The sequence below is a fragment of the Girardinichthys multiradiatus genome, chromosome 12 (genome assembly GCF_021462225.1).
Source record: "Girardinichthys multiradiatus isolate DD_20200921_A chromosome 12, DD_fGirMul_XY1, whole genome shotgun sequence".
Taxonomy (NCBI): Eukaryota; Metazoa; Chordata; class Actinopteri; order Cyprinodontiformes; family Goodeidae; genus Girardinichthys; species Girardinichthys multiradiatus.
This window is the reverse complement of record NC_061805.1, coordinates 46,850,384-46,876,847: the sequence shown is the minus strand read 5'-3', so window position 1 is coordinate 46,876,847 and position 26,464 is coordinate 46,850,384. Positions and strand designations below refer to the sequence as shown.

At 40.5% G+C, this 26,464-nt stretch overlaps 1 protein-coding gene across 1 annotated transcript in view; it reads left to right on the top strand.

Moving 5' to 3' along the window:
* Window positions 1-20,893, top strand: part of npffr2a (neuropeptide FF receptor 2a) — a 55,149-nt gene extending 34,256 nt beyond the window's left edge. The window contains exons 4-5 of the mRNA XM_047380693.1: window positions 16,304-16,403; window positions 19,430-20,893. Of these exons, the coding sequence (XP_047236649.1) occupies window positions 16,304-16,403; window positions 19,430-20,282 (953 nt within the window). The 3' untranslated portion in view covers window positions 20,283-20,893. The remainder of the gene's footprint in view (window positions 1-16,303; window positions 16,404-19,429) is intronic.
* The last annotated feature ends 5,571 nt before the right edge of the window (window positions 20,894-26,464 follow it).

Here is a 26,464-nt window from a genome sequence, read left to right as displayed (position 1 = left end):
GGTTGAGAAGATGAATGAAATTGGACAGCGTCTTTCCAACCTTTTTGAAAACTCACGCTGCTGGATTGATGTTATGTCAGTGAAAAGAATCCTGACATTCCCTGTTGTGGATCTAAAGCCAACCCTCTTCTGAGAACCCACTCCCCTTCTTGAGGACCCTCCCACCTTCCTGCGCTATATATCAGGGTCTAACTGCGAGCTCACAGACTCTTCTTCTTCATAACGGCGGGCGGCGGACCTTGAGAATGTATGGAGCGTACGGGAAAACACCATACTGGGACCTCTACAACCAGCAAGAAGAGACCGTCTTCTCTCCTGTTCATGATGATGAAAGCTTCAACACCGGGTCGTATCATCCACCTTCTCCAGACCTCTACTCACCAGCCACCTCATCGTCGCAGCTCTTTGAGTCCCTATTCAGTCCAGGGACACCGACAGGATACAACCTCAGATCGTATCATCCGCCTTCACCCGACCTCTATTCACCGCTATGCGTGGCTGTCTGTACACACAGATATCCAACCTGAAGACAAGAGGGTGATCGTGGAGGACGAGGCAATCATCAGCTACTCACCCTCCCCACAAACTCCAGACCCGATACTTGCCCCTCAGCCTTCACCAGAGGAGGAGGAGAGTAATCAGGGTGATGAAATTGACGGCTGGATCTCAAGCGCTCTCATCAAAACAGTGAAAACAGCAATACTTCATTTATTCAACATAACCTGTTTGAACTACAGGGGTTGGACAATGAAACTGAAACACCTGGTTTTAGACCACAATAATTTATTAGTATGGTGTAGGGCCTCCTTTTGCGGCCAATACAGCGTCAATCCGTCTTGGGAATGACATATACAAGTCCTGCACAGTGGTCAGAGGGATTTTAAGCCATTCTTCTTGCAGGATAGTGGCCAGGTCACTACGTGATACTGGTGGAGGAAAACGTTTCATGACTCGCTCCTCCAAAACATCCCAAAGTGGCTCAATAATATTTAGATCTGGTGACTGTGCAGGCCATGGGAGATGTTCAACTTCACTTTCATGTTCATCAAACCAATCTTTCACCAGTCTTGCTGTGTGTATTGGTGCATTGTCATCCTGATACACGGCACCGCCTTCAGGATACAATGTTTGAACCATTGGATGCACATAGTCCTCAAGAATGGTTCGGTAGTCCTTGGCAGTGACGCGCCCATCTAGCACATGTATTGGGCCAGGGGAATGCCATGATATAGCAGCCCAAACCATCACTGATCCACTCCCGTGCTTCACTCTGGGCATGCAACCGTCTGGGTGGTATGCTTCTTTGGGGCTTCTCCACACCGTAACTCTCCCGGATGTGGGGAAAACAGTAAAGGTGGACTTATCAGAGAACAATACATGTTTCACATTGTCCACAGCCCAAGATTTGCGCTCCTTGCACCATTAAAACCGATGTTTGGCATTGGCATGAGTGACCAAAGGTTTGGCTATAGCAGCCCGGCCGTGTATATTGACCCTGTGGAGCTCCTGACGGACAGTTCTGGTGGAAACAGGAGAGTTGAGGTGCACATTTAATTCTGCCGTGATTTGGGCAGCCGTGGTTTTATGTTTTTTGGATACAATCCGGGTTAGCACCCGAACATCCCTTTCAGACAGCTTCCTCTTGCGTCCACAGTTAATCCTGTTGGATGTGGTTCGTCCTTCTTGGTGGTATGCTGACATTACCCTGGATACAGTGGCTCTTGATACATCACAAAGATTTGCTGTCTTGGTCACAGATGCGCCAGCAAGACGTGCACCAACAATTTGTCCTCTTTTGAGCTCTGGTATGTCACCCATAATGTTGTGTGCATTTCAATATTTTGAGCAAAACTCTGCTCTTACCCTGCTAATTGAACCTTCACACTCTGCTCTTACTTGTGCAATGTGCAATCAATGAAGACTGGTTACCAGGCTGGTCCAATTTAGCCATGAAACCTCCCACACTAAAATGACAGGTGTTTCGGTTTCATTGTCCAACCCCCGTATGTCAAAGAAACCTGTTACGGGTGCATAACGAACCACCCAAGCCAACGACAGCATCAGTGCCTGGAGATATTGGAGAAGGAGTATTACCAAATCAACTTTCAATGCATTGTGCGACGACTCGTAAACCCCAAGGTCCTTCCTGCTTTCAGAAACTTCTGACACTTCGACGCATACAAGCAGATGACTTCAGAGTGAAAACAATTGCAGAGACGGTTTTATATGAACTGAAATCGGTACAAGGCTTCCATAGTGCAATGACTGATATGTACGAGAAGATGAGCGGTAATGACTGTCTCAAGCAGCTTAACTCTGTTTCAGAGTGATACGATCCGATCTCAGATGACTGATGACTTGTTTTGTCTTTTCTGTATTCTCTCTCGGCTTTCTACTGGTATACATATATAACAGTTTTGTTTTTTAAAGATTGCAATGTTTGAATTGATCTTTATTATCTGAATGTGGTTTTTTTTTTCTGTTTCTCTATTAAATACGGGTACAAAATAAAAAAAGAAGTATAAATATACCCTCAGGTGTTTTTTTTTTTCATTATTTAACAAGTAATCATCAGAGTGAGCATAAAACTGGGATGTCTGAAAGAAGGATCATGAAAAATGTATATTACAACCCATCAAATCCTGGAAGTTTAGGGGGTTTAGAAAGGTTGAGGAGGGTTATGCAAGATGAAATGGGAAAGAAGGTTGCAGTTGAAAAAGTTAAAGATTTTTAATCGGGAGAAGATACCTATACTCTACATAAACCTGCAAGAATAAAGTTCCCAAGAAACAGAGTTTTTGTCACCAGACCATTGAGACAGTTCCAATCCGATCTCTGTGACATGCAAGCTCTGGCCAAGGAAAATGACGGTTACAATTATTTATTAACAGTCATTGACATCTTTTCAAAGAGGGCGTATGTACGTGTTTTGAAGAGGAAAACTGCTGCAGAGGTGCTAAAGGCTTTTGAATCAGTTTTTAAAGAAAGTCAGGTCCCAAAAAAACTTCAGACTGATGCAGGGAAATAATTTTTTAACAAGAAATTTAAGCTTCTAATGGAGAAACACGGTATTGAACATTTTGCCACAGCAAGTGAAGCAAAAGCCTCTGTGGTTGAGAGGTTTAACCGTACATTAAAAACAAGGATGTGGAGATATTTTACTGCTAACAACATTGATGTCCGGCAAAATTTAGCTAGAAGCTACAACCACAGCTACCACACCAGCATTAAGATGAGCCCAATGGAAGTGACCTCAGAAAATGCCTTTCAAGTGTTTCAGAATCTGTACGATGTTACCTCCAACAGATATTGCAAGGACTCAGTGACAACGTTTAAACAAGGGGATCTTGTCAGAATATCCGAGGTCCGTGGAGTGTTTGACAAAAAATACAAACAGAGTTTTACAGATGAAGTGTTTACAGTGTATGAGCGGATACCCCGATCTCCTCCTGTATACAAACTAAAAGATTTGGATGGAGAACCTATTGAGGGTTCTTTTTACACTGAGGAACTTCAAAAAGTAAAAATATTTAAGGATAAGATGTATCAAGTGGAGAAAATATTAAATCGACGCACTGTTAAGGGTGTCAAACAGGTTTTTGTAAGCTGGAAAAATTGGCCTGAGAAATTCAACAGTTGGATCAAGTTTGATGAACTATGAAATGTGTAAAATAGGTGTGTGCTAAAACCTTACGATTCATACAGCATCATGGACAGCAAGGCAGAGGATGGCGGTTTTTACGTTACCCTTCCCTCTAACGCTAGCAAGGAAGTGTTTAAAAATAATACCAGTTCGAGTTTCCGTGTAAATTTAGCTCAACATATTGATTTAGAAGGCCAATGGATGGTTGCATTAGCAGAGATTTCTCACCCTCATACATGGCATAATTTACTGGATCATGATGTCTACTTTGAATGGAGGAAGGTTGGCGATGTGGAGATCAATACGCATCAGAGGATCAGAGGTGGCTACTATAACTGTCATGGAGTGACATTTTGGACTTTGTGGGTTCTTTGATGGTTTATTTTGTAATTTAGGTTTTCCTTATGGCTCTTTTATGGCTGTTTATTTCTCAGGTTATTGTTTCTATGTTTCCCCTCTAGTTTCTCTGTTTACTTTAGTTCATAGTTATTCTAGTTCTTTATTTCCTCCTCTGATTTATTCTCTTGCTTAGTTTGTGTTTTCTGTCCTTTCACTCTTCCTCAGCCTTTGTATTTGTTTCACCTATTCCTGCTCCTTCCCTGCCCCCTTGTCGCACCTGTTCCCTGTTCCGTTGATTATCTGCTTTTGTTATTTCCCCAGTATATTAGTTGGTTTGGTGTCTCTGTTCTAGGCTGGTTCCTTCTGTTATTCTGTTGATTACCCCTTTCCCTACCATGACTGATTTGTTTTTGCTTCGCTTATGCTATGTTTTTGCCAAGGTACCTGCAGTGTTTTGAAAGTTTTGGATTTTGTCTCTGGATTCATACCTGCAGTGTTTTTGTTATGTTTTGACCTTTTTTAAGAATAAACTATGATGCGGCTACCAAGCTCTTGTCTGCGCTTTGGTCCGACCAAAGATCCTTCTCCGACAATAACAGCGTTATTCAACTCGAGACAGAGATGGAACTCTGTTTCAAAATAATGAACTCGGGTATCCGCATTAAATTCAGCAATGTTCAAAAGAGATTTGCATTTCAAACAAGCGGTCCGTATGAAATAGGCTTCTTCAACACTCTAGCTCATATGATGGGCGTGAAACCAGGGGAATGGATTCATGTATCTGAACCAAAACTGGCTCCTTTTCCGGCAGATATAAAGGCTGGTTTCTATCACCTATACTGTTACAGCGACGTGGTCAGCCCGTAAATAGTAGGCAACACTTTTGCACCTTTACTGCGGACCGTCAAAGTACAAGGCGACTTCAGTGATATGGTTACTCTGACATTTAACCCCGCCCACTACCTTCCAGTTTCCAGAAGACATATTGAAAATATCCATATAGAAATTAAATCGGACCAAAATGTTTCTGTAAATTTTGTCTATGGAAAGACCGTCATAAGACTACACTTCAAACCGGTGATATCACAACGTAGCCTGAGATAAATTTGATTTATATAAACAGAGATATATATAACCTCTAAGACTGATTGATTATCATTCATATTACCCTGGTCCTTCAACACTGCATCAAGCAGGCAAGAGAGAACATGGCACAACTAAGTCTGAGACGTGATCCGAATCGGTTTGTAAATTACTATGTAAGTCAATCAGGCGGTCATCTGCCAGGGTTTTATGGGGCTCCGGTAATGTACGGACGCGGATTGGATCATTATTTTCAAAATTATTCCGCTTCGTATCCCCTCTGGTTAAAAAAGGATTTGCTATTGCAAAACCCCATCTTAAAACGGCTGCATCAAATATCGCTTCGGATGTCATAGGTAGAGCTGTGAGTAAAATGAGTGGTTCTACACACACCGACGGTCAAGAAGGTTCAGGAATTATGGTTTTATCCAAAAGACCCAGAACAAGACCCCCTGGTGATCGTTTAAGGACGGTTAAAAAACAACGACAAACGCGAAAAAGGAGATCAGTTGGAGCAGACAAACGAAGAGGAAGGAAGTCATCCGCATATTTTGATATATTTAAATAATGGCTCTTTTACATAACAAATCATCAGAGTGTACGCTGGCAGAGTTGGACTTATTTTCTGCCCCGATGACGCAGCTATCGATCGAAGATAAAATTTACACCGAGATCCAGCCTTTATCAGCAATCACCGATGGAGGCTCGATCGAGTTTTTCATTCCCGGAGATGGAGAAAAGTATCTAGATCTCAATGATACGCTGTTGCATCTCAGAGTGAAAATTACTAACGAGGATGGAACAAACCTGCCGGATGATGCACCTGTAGGGCTCATCAACTACCCGTTAAACACCATCTTCAGTCAGTATGACGTCACTCTCAGAGATCGATTGATTTCACAATCCAGCACCACCCATCCATATAGAGCCATGATTGAGACATTGTTAAACTTTTCTGAGGATTCTTTAAAAAGCCAGTTTAGCTCTGGTCTTTTTTATAAAGACACTGCAGGGGCTCTGAACTCTATTGTTATAACTAACGGCCCTAACCAAGGTCTTAACAGCAGAGCAGGCTTTATGGCAAATTCCAGGGAGGTACATCTCCTAGGCCCCCTGCATGCAGACATATTTTTCTGCGAGAGACTTCTTTTAAACTCTGTTTACCTCAAAATTAAACTTACAAGAGCCAACGATGCCTTTTGTCTCATGGCAGCAAGAGACTCCACTTACAAACTCAGGATATTAGGAGCATCTCTTTTCATCAAAAAAGTTACCGTCTCTCCAGCTGTACGACTGGGGCACGCTTCAGCTTTAATGAAAGCAAATGCTCTGTATCCACTTTCACGTGTGAATGTAAAAACATATTCCATCCCTGAAAATTCAAGGGTATGCAACCAAGAGAATCTTTTCTTAGGTATCTTTCCCAAGTATGTGGTGATTGCATTACTGGATCATGACGCTTTTAAAGGAACACGCGATCTCAATCCATTTGACTTTAATCATTTTGATATGGAATATTTAGCTTTGTGTAAAGACGGCAGACAAATTCCAGCTAAGGCCTTCCAGCCCAATTTTAACCAAGGTCATTCAGTGAGAGAGTATTACAACTTGTTTACGGCTACAGGACGACATCTAAAAGATCTTCCGCTGAGTATAACACGTCAAGAATTTAATCAAGGATACTCTCTATTCACATTCAATCTTAACCCGGGTGAGGACACAGATGCTCTATCTCCAGTTTCCAGTTTCTAAACACCATATAATTACAGTTCAAACTAATAGTGCGACTGAACTTTCCTTGATGAAAAATATTCTGAGTCAACATCATGACACTCATATTACGATGGTGACGAAACTGGGTAAAGACCTTCATCACATTTTCATCATCTGAGGCTTGAGCAATAACATCGTCTAGAATAATCAGATGATTCTGATCAGGAGGAAACAGGTTTTCATCTTCAAAAGAATGAGGCAATCCTTCCACAAATTAAATATTTTTATTCATCTTCTGCAATTCAGCATACATGGGTTGAAAAGATGTGTAAATCCACACAATATTTTCTGGAACAACATCCATGACATGGTTACAGTTCTGCAAAACACTTTTTACAAAAAAGGTTTTTCCACAACCGCTGGGTCCTATTATCATACATGAGATAGGCGCTCTAAATCTAGGATCAAAATCAACCTCCTGTAAATCGGCAGAATGCAACATTTTTATTTTATTTATTTTATCTTTCTTCTTCTTGTTCTTATGCTCTAATAACCAAAAGGCAGAGTTGTCCCGTCAGAAAAAAGGCATCTCTTGTCATACACCAACCGAAACCTTTTAACAAATGCGGCATTTCTTAAGAGGAATCTCTTTTTATCCCTCCTGATCGTGTGCTGAGGGATTTCAATGACACCCTCCCTTGACCCCTGTAAGTAGCCCTCAACCAGCCCATTGATGCTGTCCAAATTGACCCTCTCGCTGCATTCATGCGTCTGAGTGATACCTTTAGCACGTATCACTAGCTTTTTCAGGTTTTTGGTTTGATATGCATAACTCTTGGGTCCTGTTGATGCAAACTCCGAAATGCTGTCACCATCTAACTCGTCAGTAAGATCACCCAGATAATTTCCAAGCTCCAAAGGAGTTTCACCACTTTTTGTCACATAAATCAAACTGTCCGTGTCAATATAAATCAATCTGTCCTGCAATTGCTCCATGCTACTGAGAAGTTTTAAACGTGCATAAGCGGTGGTGAATGCTGCAATAAACACATTGTTTACCTTGCTTGGGGGAGAAATGACACGTTTGCTGTAGTTCCACTGCACTACACACATTTCAGGGTTGAAGAAATGGAAGTAGTTAATCCTGTATTTACTCAAGAACATGAAGCTGAAAAACTCATCAGGGTTAGTGATGACTGTGGTCTGAGACAGATCACTTCGCTTTCCCCAAAAGCTGTTTAAGCACAGTTTTGCTACCTGTCTTTTGGCAGGGTTCACCTCGATTTTGCCTGCATCTAATTGGATACCCTGGTGGAGTTTGTATTCTGCTACATACTTTGACCTGCTCTCCTCATCCACCGCTTCAGATGGGTAGCCTGAAGCCTCCGGCTTACCCTTTAAAAAGCAATGCATGTAACCTTTAAAGATTGTGTCAATGGTCTTCTCAAAATGCCAAACTTCAGTGATTTTGGCGAGGCGATAACCACACTGCAGCGCTTTACAAAGCTCTACACTCACCCACACACCTGTCAGAGCTCTGTCCTCATCATTATGCCTGCAGGGACCTGACTGGTTATTTATTTCAGCACATGTGCGGCAGAGAGTAAACACCAGTTTACCTTGGGATGTTCTGTAAGGCAAAGCAGGGAAAAAGAGCCCTCGTGGAGGGTAGACCACAGCTCTGACGAGGCCAAAGTAGCTGCTGGGGTCATCAAAATATTTGTAAATGATGGTGGGGTGCCCGAGGGGAAAGACGCAGCTAGCATTTACATAAGGGTACAGAGATGTGTAATCCACATAGTGTACAGTTTCACCTGGCCCCGCTGTGTACCTTAACCTCATAGGGCAGGTGCGTCCACCATACAGAGCATCTCGGGGTGATAGCGGTTCGGGTGCATTAACTTTCTCAAGAAAGCTGATCACCCCTGGGTCTGATTTTTTCATTTCAGTCCACTCATGCTCCCAGATGACCTCGAGACGAAGGCCGTACACAGTTTGGAGTACCTTGCTTCTCTCAACAGTGGCTGCATAAAACTGTTCAAATGCGACCCCTCTCAACGGACATTTGTCATGAGGCATGTAACACTTTTCACAGCCGTGGAAAAAACAGCCGTAAAATTCAAACGCAACTTTGACACCGTTAATCTCTGCATACCCATCCACAGAATATGGGCCGATTTTCTTTTCCCCCATGTTTAATGCATGTTCGATGTCAATTTTTCTGCTGTCTGAAATCCAGCCAAGCCATTGAATGGACATGCTAGAAAACGTCTTACTACTACGCCTGTAGTCCAGAGGTGAGGGGATGGCCAAGGTTTTAGGAGGAAGGAAATTGGTTACAAAAACCTTCATGCAGGCTAAGGCTATCGTGACACATTTAAGCGGATCCACACTTGTCTCCTTAAAGAACTCATCCCTGAATTTAACACAACCTTGAAATAGAACGTCCACATAATTTTTACAATATTGAAGAGCTTCCTTCTCAAAGTCAAAGATCCCTTTGCTCGCTTCTCTGTACCAGCTGTTAAACACCTGTTGTTCTTGAAGACTCATGCGTTCTACAGCGTAGGAGGATGGAGGAGGAAAAGACCCCACATACTGGAGATGTTGCTCAGACGAGAATAGGTGGGGAAAAAATCCTTTGGTCTGATCACTAAAACCTAATGCTTTCGGCATCGCACTAAGCTTCATACACATGAAGGACAGGCTATCAATGTATTTTAACCTGTAATCAGGGTCGGTTAAACAGAGAACTTTACTTCCCTGCATGATAAGATGAGGTTTAATGCCTAACTGCACCATAGCTGTGAGAATCAGGTAGCTGTCATATCCATGCGCTTTATGAGCAATTAAAGGAAAAGCCTCTGTACATCAGTCTCCTGACATGGAGAAGAAATTTCTGGGTGCAATTCAATCCATAAGCGTGCCATTCCTCACCTTTCAGCGTTTTAACACAGACCAGATAGGGGATGTGCACACCGTTCTCGTCAATGAAGCATTCAAAATCATAAAAAAAACAGTTTATCATCTAACTGATTACAGGCTTGGGCGGTTTGAATGTAACACAGATAGCCTTCACAATGGCCTTCACAATGGTGTGTGTCTGGCTTTTCATAGCTCCCGTAACAACATGCACAGATGTGTCTCGATCCTATAAAACCCTTGAGATTTTTTATCCCATAGTAGTGACCTTGAAATAACAGCAGAAAGAGAGGGTTTGATCAATCAGGGAAACTGGTGTCAAATTTACACAGAGCTGCAGAGTCTGTAACAGTTCTGTGAAGCACTACAATTTTTCTCTTTAGAATGTTTTCAAATTTACCAAAGTTACTGCTGTCTGATCATCTAAACCAGCTCTGCGTTGCCACTCCCTCCCCAGCTCTAAAGCCTGATTATCAGTAAGATTAGAGTCAGAGACGTGTGCAAGACTTATGGCAAAGCATAACTGATTACTGGAAGCGTTAAACTTGATGCTTTATTACAACGGTCACGTAACGATAGAGAAACTCTCTGTCTGCGCTGTTGCTGTCCAGGTCTCGATGAAATCTGCTCCACCATCAACGTTGCCTCTGGAAAGCTAAAGAAAAAAATTAATTTATGAAATATACTAATTAATTCAGTAGGTAAATTAGTATAAGAAGAATTAAACATACCATTCAATAAACCTCTAACAAGCTTTGCCCTGGTATACAGAGCACAGAGTCGCCGTCTTTTCCTCAATTTAAGATATTCTGTGAAACAAAATAAAGTTACCTTACAATACAGGTCTTTTGAAAAAAAAAAAAACATCTGGTTTCTGTGAAGATTTGGATAGAACAGAATTTGAAATACTATAACATGGGGTATTTGAACGGTTCCGGGCGGTTCCAGCTCTTCCTGCACTGAACTGGTACAGTTCTGCTGAATGTTATCCAGGCTTGGGTTCTGGATTAAATCATTCGATATATCTGTAAAATATTTTATCAGGGGTTAAAACAAGTCTGCAATATCGCATAGACCTTTGAAAACATATGCATAGAAATATATATATATTTGTTTACTTACTCTCCTCTTCCGGAGCTGTTAATTTTTCCAGCGCACGGTCAGGGGACTGTGGTGCATGAATGGCTTCGCCCTCTATTTCATATTTAGCTGGTATCGGATTGTCTTTTTTAAAGACAGGTTTCCGTCTCAACTTTGATTTTTTTGGAGGCAGACGGTTACAAACGCTGACCTCTCCAACATTCAGGAATACGTCTCTTGTTAAATCTGTCAGTAGAATTTATTTCATTTATTTTTTAAATCACAAAATAGCATTCATCAGTTGACTAAACCAGATGTTGTTGCAGTTAATAATTACCATAGTCAGACTGTGTAAAAACGATACCATCCAGCTCATCACTCGTGGGTTCTAAAGAATATAAGTTAAACATTATTATTATCCAACGAGCATTCACAAGCACTTAAAGAATTCTTAAAGATGAATACTTACTACTGAAGATTGCGTTGTATCTGTCGATAGAAGCAGAATGATCACCACCTTCTTCGTTTCCTGAAATATGTTCCGACATTTTTTTTTCTGCTTCTCCTTACAAGTGTTCTAAAAATATTTCAGTGTAATTGGTTAAAAATAAACTTTTAGCTACCAGATTTGAAGCCGATCTCCCAGTAAATATTGCGTTGTATCTCTCGATAGAACCAGGATGACTGACTACGCCACCTTCTCTGTTTCTAATGACAAAATCCTATCAGCGCGCATAGTTACGCCCCTTGGCCACACCCCCCCCAAGACACCTCAGCAACAGCACAGACGTGTTAATTCAATAAACAGGGGATGGGAATTGTCAGACAATGCTCCAGACTTATGGCCAGGAAAAGAGCACATTCCTCTTAATTACTTTGACTACAATTGGTGTGAAGACTTTTGTCTGAGACAATACGCAGGAAACAGCTGTGGATGTCTGCCGTAATTCAATAAACAGTGACATGTCTGAGGACTTTATAACCTTTATTTTTTATTTTTTCAGTTTCTTGTGACGTTGTACATAGACATACAGGTTACAACCTCTGGCTCCCACGTGGGATGAGGAGAAAACTGTTTTCTCTAAATCCTCAATAACTATTGCTCTAAGATGAAAAAGGAAAAGCTTAAAGTAACTAAAATTATCATCCATTTTACCAAATGAAGTCTCTCATGATTCCAAACAAAGTCTTTTAGCTGTAGAATCCATTTCTAATTTGGAAACAGCATACCGAGCACAGAATTTATAATTCTGTCAGGTTCTTTCTTTTTATCAGAATTTTGTGTGATGTGCCTGCATCAACCTGAGTGACCTTTTAAAGTGGATAAACTACATGTTTTGTTTTTAGATGTAAAAAACATCTAAAAACATACAATTAGAAAGATTCGCTTCCTTGTAATGACAACATCCGGCTAATGACAACATCCGGCTAATGACAACATGCGGTTAATGACAACATCCGGTTAATGATGATATCCGGCTAAAGACAACATCCGGTTAATGACGATATCCGGCTAATGACGATATCCAGCTAATGACAACATCCGGTTAATGACAATATCGGCTAATGACAACATCCGGCTAATGACAACATCCGGTTAATGATGATATCCGGCTAAAGACAACATCCGGTTAATGACGATATCCGGCTAATGACGATATCCGGCTAATGACAACATCCGGTTAATGACAACATCCGGCTAATGACGATATCCGGCTAATGACAACATCCGGTTAATGACAACATCTGGCTAATGACAACATCCGGTCAATGACGATATCCGGTTAATGACAACATCCGGTTAATGACAACATCCGGCTAATGACAACATCCGGTTAATGACGATATCCGGTTAATGACAACATCCGGTTAATGACGATATCCGGCTAATGACAACATCCGGCTAATGACAACATGTGGTTAATGACAATATCCGGTTAATGACAACATCCGGTTAATGACAACACCCGGTTAATGACAACATCCGGTTAATGACGATATCCGGCTAATGACAACATCCGGCTAATGACAACATCTGGCTAATGACGATATCCGGCTAATGACAACATCCGGCTAATGACGATATCCGGCTAATGACAACATGCGGTTAATGACGATATCCGGCTAATGACAACATCCGGTTAATGACGATATCCGGCTAATGACGATATCCAGCTAATGACAACATCCGGTTAATGACAACATCCGGCTAATGACGATATCCGGCTAATGACAACATCCGGTTAATGACAATATCGGCTAATGACAACATCCGGCTAATGACAACATCCGGTTAATGACGATATCCGGCTAATGACAACATCCGGTTAATGACGATATCCGGCTAATGACGGTATCCGGCTAATGACAACATCCGGTTAATGACAACATCCGGCTAATGACAACATCCGGCTAATGACAATATCGGCTAATGACAACATCCGGTTAATGACGATATCCGGTTAATGACAACATCCGGTTAATGACGATATTCGGTTACGTCACCGGAAGGCCGCCACCGGAAGTCCCGCCCTAGGATGTCCCAGCCACCGGAAGTCCTGCCCACCTCTCAAAATTTTCACACCTCGTTTGATTGAAGGATGTACATTTAGTCTCTCTAACAAGCATCAGAGAGGGAAAAAACACACTTGAGTAATAGTAAGGAGTTCCTTGCTCAATTAAAATATATTTCCAGCAGTGATAATGTTTAGTTAATATTTGATGGACTATAGGAGTGAAGGAGTAAGAATGTAATTTGTGGAAAAATGAAGCAAAAAGAAATAGAGAGGTGTTTCATTTAGCTGCAAAGAAGATCTGAGCAAAGTGGAAATAATAAAAAAGCGTTGACAAGGAAAAAGGGTCAAGTTGAAGCAGACAGCACTTTGAAAAGATAAAAAGGCACATCAATCAGAAGGCAAACGGCTTGTTTGTGTCACAGAGATCAGAAATTGAGCTGCCTTTGGTGTAAGTCAAAGAAATCTGTCCATCAGAAACTGGGGAGAGCTCATAAACAGTCTCCCTGCATTTCATCAGGAAGATTTGTGATGACAGCCTCATCTACTCTGCTGCTTTTCACCAGACTAATATGATGATATCTGAGTGGCCGATAAAGAGGAAAATGCAGGAATGTTTCTAAACAGAAGGTATTACGTCTCGATTTATCATCTTGTAAGAACAAATTGACGTCTGACATAATCAATCAAGCTGTCTGCACATATACTCTATAGCTGGGGTGTCCAAAGTGTGGCCCAAGGGGCCATTTGTGGCCCCTAGACTGATTTTGTGCGGCCATCTACTACAATTCAAGAATGATACAAATTTGGCCTCAAGCGAAGGTGGTTGATGCAGATGGGGACTTCTTCTGTTTAATTAGGAAAAAAATATTCCCCTATTTTTACAATTGAATGTTAGGTACATCAAAAAGTATTTGTCTTTTAATCAGGTTTTTGGATTTTCTTTATTTATTTTCATAGTAAGCAGGACCACATTTATCCAGTGACTTTTTCTTAAAAGCTGACGTTGGTGCACCAAAATCTGCTTTTATATAATTTATTAAACTTGGCTAAATACAGCTTTTTTTAAAAGAAAGAGTAACCAAAATTATTTTGTTATTGCTGATAACAGACTAAATTTGTTTCTATTTTTTTTTTTATTGAGCTGTATATTTTGATTTTTAATGAGGATTTCTGGGGTGTATAGGGAGTTTGTAATAAAATTGCTTTTAATTTCAATTAAAATTATTAAACTACAAACAGTAGCAAAAGCATAAGCAATGAATATTATTGATAATTTTTTATTTAAACCAGAAATAAATACCCTTTATGTTTACCTTTAAAGTGTCAGGTATTAGCATTCATAGCTACTTTAATTTTTCTTGTTATAGATTCAACAAGGCATCAAAAACATTCCTCACTGTTTTGGGTCTATATTGACCTGACAGGCTGCAAGTGTATCGGCTGCAACTCCATCATAAGAATCTCCTGTTCCACCACATCCCAAAGCTGCTCTGTTTTATGGAGATCTGGTGACTTTGGAGGCCATAGGAGTACACTGAGCTCTGTTGTGAAATTGTCTTAACTTCAGGAAAGTTTTAACTCTTTAACCCCTTAATTGATGCACTCTGTGCTTTTTAATATTCTTCTTATGTTTTTTTTATTTATTTTTCCATCAACTGTTTTACTTGAAACTTTTTAAACTATTTAACTTATTTACACTCAAACTTCCACGCTGTGAAAAACCAAACTTATCTTCCAAATTAAAGCACATTTAACACAAGCATCCCCACTTTTTCCTTTCATTATTTTATAAACCAGAGTATGAAGAAGGAGACACCCCTGATGCCTCAAGGTTCCGGAACCATTTTTTTTTACCTGTTCAGCGGCACGTCTGCCCACTGGCTTTTCTCCTTTATGAGGTGTAGAAAATTGCTAAAAACCACCCGCAAAACCCTGTGTTTTGCTTTATCTTATTGTTACCAATAAGAACCTCCCTGCAATTCCTTTTGCAGGGTAACTGGGCCCTCAGCTGATGTCCTCCCTCTCGCAACTCTGGAACCTAATTAATTAGTTAGGAGATGATGGTTAATGTGTAATAAAAATAATAATATACATTATATCATACAGAGCAACTTCTCACCCAGATATATTTGAAGACAAATTGTTCGGATCTAATCAGCCAGAAGCCGCAGGCGGACATGAGGACTCCCCTCCGTAAAATGGAAGTGGACTGAGGACAACGTCTCCAGGCTGGCCAGGCGTCCGTGTCCCATCCTGCGGGGGGGGTCCCGCGAGGAGCAACCCGGCCACCAGGCGCTCTCCGACGAGTCCCGACCCCAGGCCTGGCTCCAGGGTGGGACCCCGGCTCTGCCGTACCGGGCGACGTCACGTCGAATTCCTTCAACTTAAACCTGTATCTCTAACATTCAGCAACAGTTTTTTTGTATCCTTTATTTTGATTCTGAACAGCATTGATCTCATCTCTGTACTTTGTGGACAATTCTCTTGACTTTGGCACATTTCTTAACTGCAATAAAATGTCACCATCTACAGTTCATGTATTTGAAGTGTTTTATCTTAAGGACATCTTATGTAACTTAGGGAGCCCTTAAGTTGTTACGTCAGGCGCACCTGATGCAAACATGATCAAACCTATGAATTTTATCCTGGGAAGTGGATCATTCTAAGTAGGATTCCTTGTTGAATGTGTTCGAATTCAAATTCTTTTTAATGTAATAATTTTACTATGTGTTTTGCTTTTGGAAAAGTCTGAACAATTCTGAATTTTGATTCTAAACCTAATTTGCCGTGGTGGGGAGGGGATCATACTGTATGTCTTCATTTTAAAGCACTTTTTGGATTTTGTAGTCCTCAACGGGTAATCATCTCTATGAAATATGAATTCTTGCCTCCCTAAACCATAAGAGCTCCATTACGAGTCACGCCTTGTGCTAAAGAGCCCTCCTACCATCTTTCTGAACAGGTTCTGTTTGTGGTAAACAAGCTGAATGTCATTTTCTGTCAACAGGATGGCCTTTTGGAAGCTTGGTCTGCAAAATGAGCGGCATGGTTCAAGGGATTTCAGTTTCAGCCTCCGTCTTCACTCTGGTTGCCATTGCAGTTGACAGGTAATAATTTTCACAGATATGTTTTTACTAAATTCAGGCTAGTGTAAAAGCCCACAAAAACAAAACAAATTAATGTGACAAAGAAAAAAAAAAAAATAATTCTATTAATATAAATTTTTTGTGACTTCTTGCACATATTATAAGCATAATCATAGAGGTGCTGACACTGCGTATCATCAATGTGAGCACTACTATGAAAGTAAGTGTGTGGCAGTTTACTGGAGCAAACCGCTAAGTGTTATCACAACGTCAATTCAATCCTGTAAGACGTACGAATGGAAAACACAAAGAAAGGCTACTGGAAGTTTTTTTTTTTATATACATTTCTTTGGCGCTCAGACTCCGAGGAAGACCTGAATGCTGTGAATGATGAGGGCTTGAATGAGTATTTTTAGGATTAAATTAGAGGATCGGGTTGTTGTGAGTCCAGAAGGAGGAGATGGGGAGGAGGTGGGTCAAAGCTCAGCGGAAGAGCGAGATAATCTTGCCGATGAGGATCTTTAAAGCGAAGCCTTGGAGATGATTGGCTGAAGAGAAGGTGCAGACTTGACGCTCATTGGATGGGCGGAAATGCATGGAGGAGCCATCAGACCGGCTGAGGTAGGAGGGAGTCTTCTGGATTGAATTTTCGTCAAAACTTCAAGATAAAAAGAAATCTGTTATGACCTTTGTGAAGCAACTGGTGTTGCCTATAACTCTAGGAAGGGCTGGTATGCCATTTCCAATTTATTAAAAGTCCATCATTCTACACCGACAAAGTTTTTCCACAATGATGCAAAAGCCCAAAAATGTTTGTGGCCTAAAGTGGCTCCAGCTGTGGAATCATACAGTTTACTTTTTCCCAACACTGTACCTATAGTTGTAGAATTGATCTCTCATTAGCTATAAAAATGACACAAATTGCTGTCTCAAACTGATCTAAGGAAATATATATACATAAACCTTACTGATGATTCATGGTGGAAAGAGTTTTCATGACAACTGAGGTAATCTAATTTAAAAGGATTGTCAGAAGACACTTGGTGTAATTTTTTACTGATTGAGTAGGTTTGTTTGACCTGCATAATAAGTCATAACTGTGCACTGCAGTAGAAAGCTCAAGTTAGTCACAAAGTGAGTGGTAGGTGGCGTAGCGGTAGAGCGGCCAGCAGGGGTTTGATCCGTGACCTTGGGACCCTTGCTTAATGTGTTCATCTCTTCTCTGTCTACCCATTTCCTGTCTAATTACTGTGAATAAGGGCCACTAGCACCACAAAAAAAAAAAAAAACATTGTGTACAATAAGTCAAAGCATCCAGTTGCATTAGAGGAGTTAATGGAGGATGAAAGGGCGACAAGAACTATCAAACTTTAAAAATGACAGCTGCTATCCTCAAAGGTTTGGTGTCCAGTGATGTCATTGTCATTATTTAATATCTCTGGAGGACATCTTTGCCTCTGGAAAGGACACGTTAACTCTAAAGTGCTATGGCATCCACAATTCAAAGTCACCTTATCAGACAGAAGATTACTACATCTAGTATCAGAAAGGGTAGGACAATGAAGAGCAGTTTATGCTGTTGAGTTTAAATGTAGTTTTGATTATGTTAATTTACTGCTAATAGCTTTATTATTTATAAAGTCATGCCCCTGAAAGCGAGCTGGGTCAGCTGGAACTCAGTTCTTAAACACCAACAAGAGATGCATTGAACATTAATTATTAAGATAAATCTCTGCACTTTAGATCAAACAAATATTCAGAGGAAAAAACCTACCAATCTTTACTTCGATTGGCTGTAAAATTCTTAATTCATTTGGTGTTTGCAAATAAAGCACATAGACAAACTATTTCCACATTTGCTTCACATTTTCTCACATTACAAAACACTAACTTCTAAAAAGTGTATATTTGTGAATAGAAAGAAAAATGATTAGTGGTTTTAAAATGTCTTCACCAACAAACATCTAAAAAGAGCTGTGTGCATTTATATTCAACTTCACCCTGCAGGATCACATTTGGTTATAATTACAGCTTCAAATCTGTGAGGGTATGTATCTATCAGCTTTTCCCATCTAAAGCCTAAACATTTTGCACAATTATCTATGCAAAATAGATCAAGCTCAGCCAGATAGGATGGGGAGCATCTGCAAACATTAATTGTAGCTTTGACTGTATGTTTAGGGTCGTTGTCCTGGAAGTCGAACCTCCATCCAAGTCTCAAGTCTGGTGTAGCATTTTTTTCTTCCAAGACTCTTCTTTATTTATCTTCGTCCATTTTTCCATCAACTCTGACTGGTTTTCCTGCTGAACAAAAGCATTTCCACATATTCAACATGGGGATGGTGATTTTTACATGACAATGGGCAATTTTAACTTTCCATTACACATAGCAAATTGCATTTAGACCAGCAAATTAAATTTAGATACCATCTGACCAGAGCAAAGTCTTGTAATTATTTAAAGAGCAGATTTATGAAGTGCACAGCTGGCAGTTCTGTCAACTGATTTACGCACCTGAGCTGTGGATCTCTGCAACTCTTTCAGAGTTACCATGGGCCTCATGGCTTCTTGTCTAATTAACACTCTCCTTGCCTTGGTTTGAACAGAGCTCTGGGAGATGTTTAAAGCTTGTAATTTTGTTTATTATCTAACTCTGCTTTAAATATCCCCACAACTCTCTCCCTGACCTGTTGACCTGCTGTGTCCCGTGGTCCTCATGGTGCTGTTTCTTCAGTAATATTCTCTAACAAACCTCTGAGGCCTTAACATGACAGCTGAAGTTATTCTGAAATCACGCTCTACACAGATGGACTATTTTCTAATTAGGTGACTTCTCAAGGCAGTTGGTTGCACCTGATCTTATTTCAAAGGGAATTTGAAAACAAGGTATCCCTCTCCTTCCCCATTACAACTAGCACTAAATCTCATTGCAAAGTACTGTATCTCTGTACATTCGCTCCATTACCCCATCTTGAAAAATATTAGTTTTTCAAATAATTTCCCAGTCCATGTGTACCCTAACGGCACCTTCTTCTTTAAACCTGCAGGTTCAGATGCATCGTCTACCCATTCAAGCAAAAGCTCACCATATCAACAGCAACACTGATCATCGTCGTCATCTGGGTCCTGGCGATATCCATCATGTGTCCCTCTGGTGTGATGCTGCAGGTGACCAAGGAGCAAACCGTCCGGGTCTTACTGGGCTACAACAACAAGACAAGCCCCTTTTACTGGTGCAGAGAGAACTGGCCGAACCAGGAAATGAGAAAAATCTACACCACGGTCCTGTTTGCTAACATCTATCTTGCCCCTCTTTCCCTCATTGTGATTATGTATGCCCGGATTGGGATTACGCTCTTCAAAACAGCTGTTCCGACAGGAGGAAAGCCAGGCCAGGACAACCGCCACAACGTATCAAAGAAGAAGCAAAGAGTGATAAAAATGCTCCTCATCGTTGCTCTGCTTTTCATCCTTTCATGGCTGCCTCTTTGGACTCTTATGATGTTGAGTGACTACGCGAGCCTGACAGAGCAACAGTACAGGATTATCAACATTTACATCTACCCCTTCGCACACTGGCTGGCCTTCTTCAACAGCAGCGTCAACCCCATCATCTATGGCTTCTTCAATGAGAATTTCCGGAGAGGTTTCCAGGCCGTGTTTAAGTTCAGTCTGTGCGCAGCGGATGGACAGCGAAGGAAAAGCTACTCACACAGACTGCAGGGGAACTCTGTGCTGCCAGCTAATAACGTACAGACGTCCTTGGAGCCCATTTCCCTGAACAGCCTGGATAAGAACGCTGCCAGGCGAGTCAACCATGTTCCTGAACGGGAACTGGTGATGGAAGACCTGGAAAAGGGATCATGCAGTAGTGGTGGTGTGACTGCCGTGTCTATCTGATGACACATGTTTTCTTAATTGTTATTTAAGGATGTTAAAACTAAATTTTGCTGTGCCTATGTAAAGTAACACATCCAAATGAATGGGTTTTAAATGATAATATCTATCGTGCTTTTTCAGTGCGGAATAAAGACGAGAAACAAACATGGGAAAACTAGTTTAAAAGCTCAAAACGTACTCTTCTAAGTGAACACTTACCTTTGCTGTTTACTCTTGCAAACAATTACGGTTCTTAAAATGACCAGTATAAAAAGAGGTTTCTCTTTATGGTTTGTATTTAATTACAATTTATTGTAAAACTCATTGTGCTGTTTATACAGCACATGAATAAATCAGTTAAAACAGTCAAGAATATTACAAGCTACTTTTATCTCCACAGACCTTATAAAAGTGTATGTTAATATATAATAGATGCAGTGAACATGTATGGACTGTGACACTTGCAGAGCAGATTTCAGGAGTCTGAATGACACATTAGGTCTTGGGTCTAGTGTGTTGAGTTTCTGGAGTGAATCAGTTAAATACATTTTTAATTATTAAAGAAAAGAGTGAAAGACAATTGCAAAAAAAATATGCTATCTTAACTAGATAATAAAAGAGATTTAAATTTACAGGGCTCAGATTGTGTTCTGATTTTAGGTTACAACTTTTCCTTTTCCAGGCACTGTATTAGGCACAGATTGCTAGTACTGGGTTGGACCCTTTTGCCTTCTGCCTGATTCTTTGTGGCAAAGGTTCAACAAGGCGTAGAAAAATTGTTCAGAGATTCTGCTACATTTTGACATGATGAGATCACACAGTTACTGCAGATTTATCAGCTGTATCTGATGAGTCATGATGCAAATCATTCATTTCACTGCATACGAAAAGTGCAGAACTGGTTTCAGACTTAGAGGCTGTGGAGTCCATTGGGGTACAGTGAACTTGTTTTCGTATTCAAGAAACCAGTTGGAGAAATTTTGAGATTTGTGACATGGTGCTTTATCCTGCTGGAAGTAGCTGGAAATAGCCATACAATGGGTACATTGTGGTTGTAAACAATTCTCAGATAGGCTGAGGTATTTGGTGATGTTCAGTTAGTACTAAAGGGCTCAATGTGTGAACCTCTCACACACAGACACACACACACACTTTCTTGTTTTACCATATGTTGTGAGGACCTTTCATTGACTTCCTTTCATTTTTATTCATTTTTAACCCTTTCTATGGCCTAACCCTGACCCTACCCCTAAACCTAACCATTAGCAGTGCATACTTAACCCTAAGCCTAACCTAAACTCAATTCACACCTTAGTCCTAAACCTAACCCCTAGCAAAATAGCTAGTGAGGACCATTAAAAAGTCCTCAATTTACAACAATTGGTCCTCACTTTGATAGTGAAACACTAAAAATTCTCCTCACTCAGATGCCAAAACTGGAGCACACACACACACATACACACACACAGACACCATTACACCAACACCACCAACCTGAACTGTTGACACAAGGCAGGATTGATTCATGCTTTCATGCTTTTTAAGCCACACTCTGACCCAAGCATCTGGAAGCAGCAGAGACGTAGACTCATTGAATAAGGCCGTTTTCGCTGACAGCTGGAGACATCTGGGGTGGTCTTCTGTACTCTTGGCACTCTTTGCAAACAAGGTACAGTCTCTGACATCAACAAAGTATGTCAATAACTGGATATTTTCAACCCTCAGGTCTATTTTCTGCAAACCTTAGAGATGGTTGCGTGTAACATTTGCAGTGGATCAGCAGTTTCTGAAATACTGAGAATACCCCATCTGGCACCAACAATTATGCCACGTTTAAAGTCACTTGAATTACGTTTTTTTCTCATTCTAATGATTGGTTTGAACTCCAACAAGGTATCCTTACCACGTCTACATGTCTAAATGTATTTAGTTGCTGCCAAATGATTGGCTGGTATGTTAATTAGCAATGGTGTACCTAATAAAGTGGCCAGTGAGTGTGTATCTCTATGGGTGAAGTTAGGACCAAAAGTTCTGGCAGTGATACTTATGTTCTTGTGGCTCTGCTAAGCACTTTTACTTTTTGGTTATTCATTTAATCAGGAAATAAATGGAATGTATGCACTACTGAAATAATTAATAAAGTTCATTTTCTTTATAGTTTACGGTTAACATGATAGAATACTAAACTGAAATATTTAGTTAGAAGAACAAATAATTTGTTCAATTCAATTCAGTTTTATTTATATAGCACCAATTCACAACACATGTTGTCTCAAGGCACTTCACAACAGTCAGGTTCATACATTCCAATTAATCCTAACCATTGAACAGTGCAGTCGGAGTTAGCTTTTTATTGAAATTGGATAAAAAATGTTTCTAAGGAAACCCAGCAGATTGCATCCAGTCAGTGACTTGCAGCATTCCCTCCTCCTGGATGAGCATGTAGAGACAGTGGACAGTCACTGGTGTTGACTTTGCAGCAATCCCTCATACTGAGCATGCATGTAGCGACAGTGGAGAGGAAAAACTCCCTTTTAACAGGAAGAAACCTCCAGCAGAACCAGGCTCAGTGTGAGCGGCCATCTGCCACGACCGACTGGGGGTTTGAGAGAACAGAGCAGAGACACAAAAAGAACAAAAAAGCACTGATCCAGAAGTACTTTCTATGGGAAGGAAAAGTAAATGTTAATGGATGTAGCTCCTTTAGTCGTTTCACCTAGAAAGAAAGAACAGATAAACTCTGAGCCAGTTTTCAAGGTTAGAGTCTGAAAGAGAGCACATATAATTAGTTACAGTAAAAGCTCAGTCAATCACCATGTCTAGGAGAGAGAAAGGGTTAAACACTAAAAGACAGGGCTATGTCGATCATCGGTGGAGGGTGAGCATTAAGTTGTTGCCAGCAGAAGCTCGGACAATTCCCCTCTCCAGAAAGGTGTCACAGGCAGACACAGAGCCAGGCCAGGCGTAGCTTCTATGAAGAGAAAAGAGAGAACAAGGTTAAAAGCTGAAATAACAGCAAACAATGCAAAATTGGAGAGTAGTGTGAGAATGTAGCGAAGAGGGTGAAAGTGGTCGTTATGTCCTCCAGCAGCCTAAGCCTATAGCAGCATAACTACACAGATAGTTTCAGTTCAGATTATTTAGTCAAACGGCGCTTATTTACAACAAAGTCGTCTCAAGGCCCCTCACAAAGGGTCCCACTGATGGTCATTGTTATACTAAAAACCACAATGATTGGGATACCTCTCTCTGTTAGACTGATTATAACCATTGGAAAAGAGAAGGGGTCATACAGGTAGCAGAAATGGAGGGTGTGTTTGCACCTCAACCATAACTGAGCCGGTTTAGGCTAAACCTGACTCCCTCTTACTCCAACCAACAGGGAGGGAAGAAGACGGAGGTAAAAAATAAGGAAGATAGCTCAGGATAAACTAAGCCACTCTAACTATAAGCTTTACCAAAAAGGAAAGTTTTAAGCCTAGCCTTAAAAGTAGACAGGGTGTCTGCCTCACGGACTAAAACTGGGAGCTGGTTCCACAGGAGAGGAGCCTGATAACTAAAGGATCTGCCTCCCATTCTACTTCTAGAGACTCTAGGAACCACCAGTAAACCTGCAGTCTGAGAACGAAGTGCTCTGTTAGGAACATATGGAACAATCAGATCTCTGATGTATGATGGAGCTAGATCATTAAGGGCTTTATATGTGAGGAGGAGAATTTTAAATTCTATTCTGGACTTAACAGGGAGCCAATGAAGGGACACCCAAACAAATTTTGCTTTTTCTATTGTTTTTGAAAATAAACCCACAATTGTCTAATGATGCAGCAAAATAGGGGAGCTTTGACTACAACTCCTCGGTTCAAATTGTGTTGAAGTTTTGATTTTGAAATCTGCTCTGTAAACAGCCACATGAAAGTGTAAATACGTAGATGAATATATCATGAGCCTGTTGTGAATGAATGATGAGAACATCAGAGAACAGATGATTTACCATCATTTTATTTTTATATTTGTGTGAACAGTAATCCTGTAAAGTATGGAAAAGTAAGTGAAGGTTTGTGTCAGCCTCTAAACCTGTTGTGTTGCTATATGTACTCCATATCCTATAGAGACGCTGTGAATCTCTGTGTGTGTGCTGACTACTGAGAAAATCCTCTGAAAGCTTTGGTTAAAATGAGTTTTAACATAACTAAATAAATCTGCTTTCATGTGTATTTCTGAAAATTAAAAAGGAACGCATATTAAGTATCTGTAATCAACATTAACTGTAAACACTCACTCCATTAGCTGATTTTATAAAGGTGACATTCGTTAAATAGGTCACAAGCTGCAAACCCAGATGATGCACTCAGCGACCAGCAGTTTAAACAGCAGCTGTTGGCTGTTTTTGAATTGTGCGACAGTAGGCTACGAACTGTTCAAGATGAATAACTGGAATACATATAAGGCATGAAGAGGCGGTAAATTAACAGTACACCTTTCAACTCGTATGTGTTACAGGATAAAATGGAGGTGATCTTGTCTTATAAGGTTCTAAAAATAAAAAAAACTCACATCAAGTTCCACTTTGTCATTGTTTAGTGCCGTTTTCATATAGCGGGAAATTTTTTAAAGTTTTTTTTGTACAATGTTGCTCCATTGGGTCAATAACCCATGGTCAACTCAATGATCTATACGACCTGCGTCATCAACCCTCCACCAGCATGCTTGACAGTTGGTAAGGGCTGTTTATACTAATACACTTTATTCGGCTTTGCCAGTGGCACAGTGGTTAGCACTGTTGCCTTGCAGCAAGAAGGTCCTGGGTTTGACTCTTGGCTGGGGGTCTTTCTGTATGGAGTTTGTATGTTCTTCCCGGGCATGCATGGGTTCTCTCCGGGTACTCCGGCTTCCTCCCACAGTACAAAAACACCAGCTAGTATATATAGAGCCACACTGAGCATGATCAACAGATAAAGTGCATTTTATTAGAAGCTCTTGGCCGATACTTTGCTTCTTAAATCTGAAGAAGGCAACAAGAGTTGTACCTGTTTTTTTTTCCACACAACTTTTCTATTTTGGTGCCATCTGTGTTTAATAAATAATGACAGTGTGGAATCTGTTGTATGTTTTGTGCATTTGAGATTTAAAACTTTTAGAACCTTTCAAAGACCAAGGGCTGTATTCTCAAAGAAAAATCTTAGAATTTCTCAAATTCCAAGATTTATCTCAGAATTTTCCCTCAGTAAGTTATTCACAAAGCATCTTAGGCCATAAGGGAGCCCCCTAATGTGAGGAGTAATGTCAAGAGTAGTAAGGAGGACTTTTAGTGAGTGTCTTAAGCAGGCAAGATGGCGGAAAAACCGAGAGAAAGAAAAGATATTCTTAGAACAATGAATAACAGGAATTAATAAAACGCTACGGGCTCGACTGTGCAGGGATCCACCCCCCTTAATAATTCTATCATCGGGTTAATTTCTCTCTATTAATTACTAGGAGTGCAATTGTATTTTGTTGTTGTTTCTTTTAACAACCAATCACAGCTCTTAAAAGTCAGCTTCACACCTTCAACCATACCTCCTCACTAAGATAGGAATGTCTGTCGTCTCCTTGTTTAGCGTCGCTCTCAGCAGCAAAGTGAATCAATCTAAAGCTAGGCGCCTTTGGCAGGACTTTTCAGGCTACGATAAGAGCTCTCTGAGATGACTCTGGGAACCTTTGTGAATACAGGCCCTGATCATTATGTCCAGATATGTAAACCCCTAAAATTGTAACAGTGTAATTTCTGTAATAAGATAATTATCACCTGTATAGCCTGTGAAAAGAAATGAGCTAAAATATAAATTAATTGCTGTACAAATCATGTTTAACAGCTGTGGACTTTAAGTTGATGGGGGAGTTAATCAACAAAATATTCAAATTACTCACATATTGTTGTTACAACATATGGTTGTTGTAGAGACTTAATGAGCCCAAGCTGCCACTGTTTGCTGCAGTTCTCCAACAGTGAGCTCTAAAGTGTTTATTTACCCACATTACCATCCTACTCACTCCACATGTTAGTAAGATAAACTTGGTTCCTCATCCAGCCTTGTTTCAAACTGCTTAATTATTGCTTTGACTGTAAATATGGGCAACGTTTGGTGAATTTTTGTATTGTAGTGACTTCTTGACTTAGACAGATCAATACACTTCTGCCTGCCCTGAATTACATGTTGTTTTGT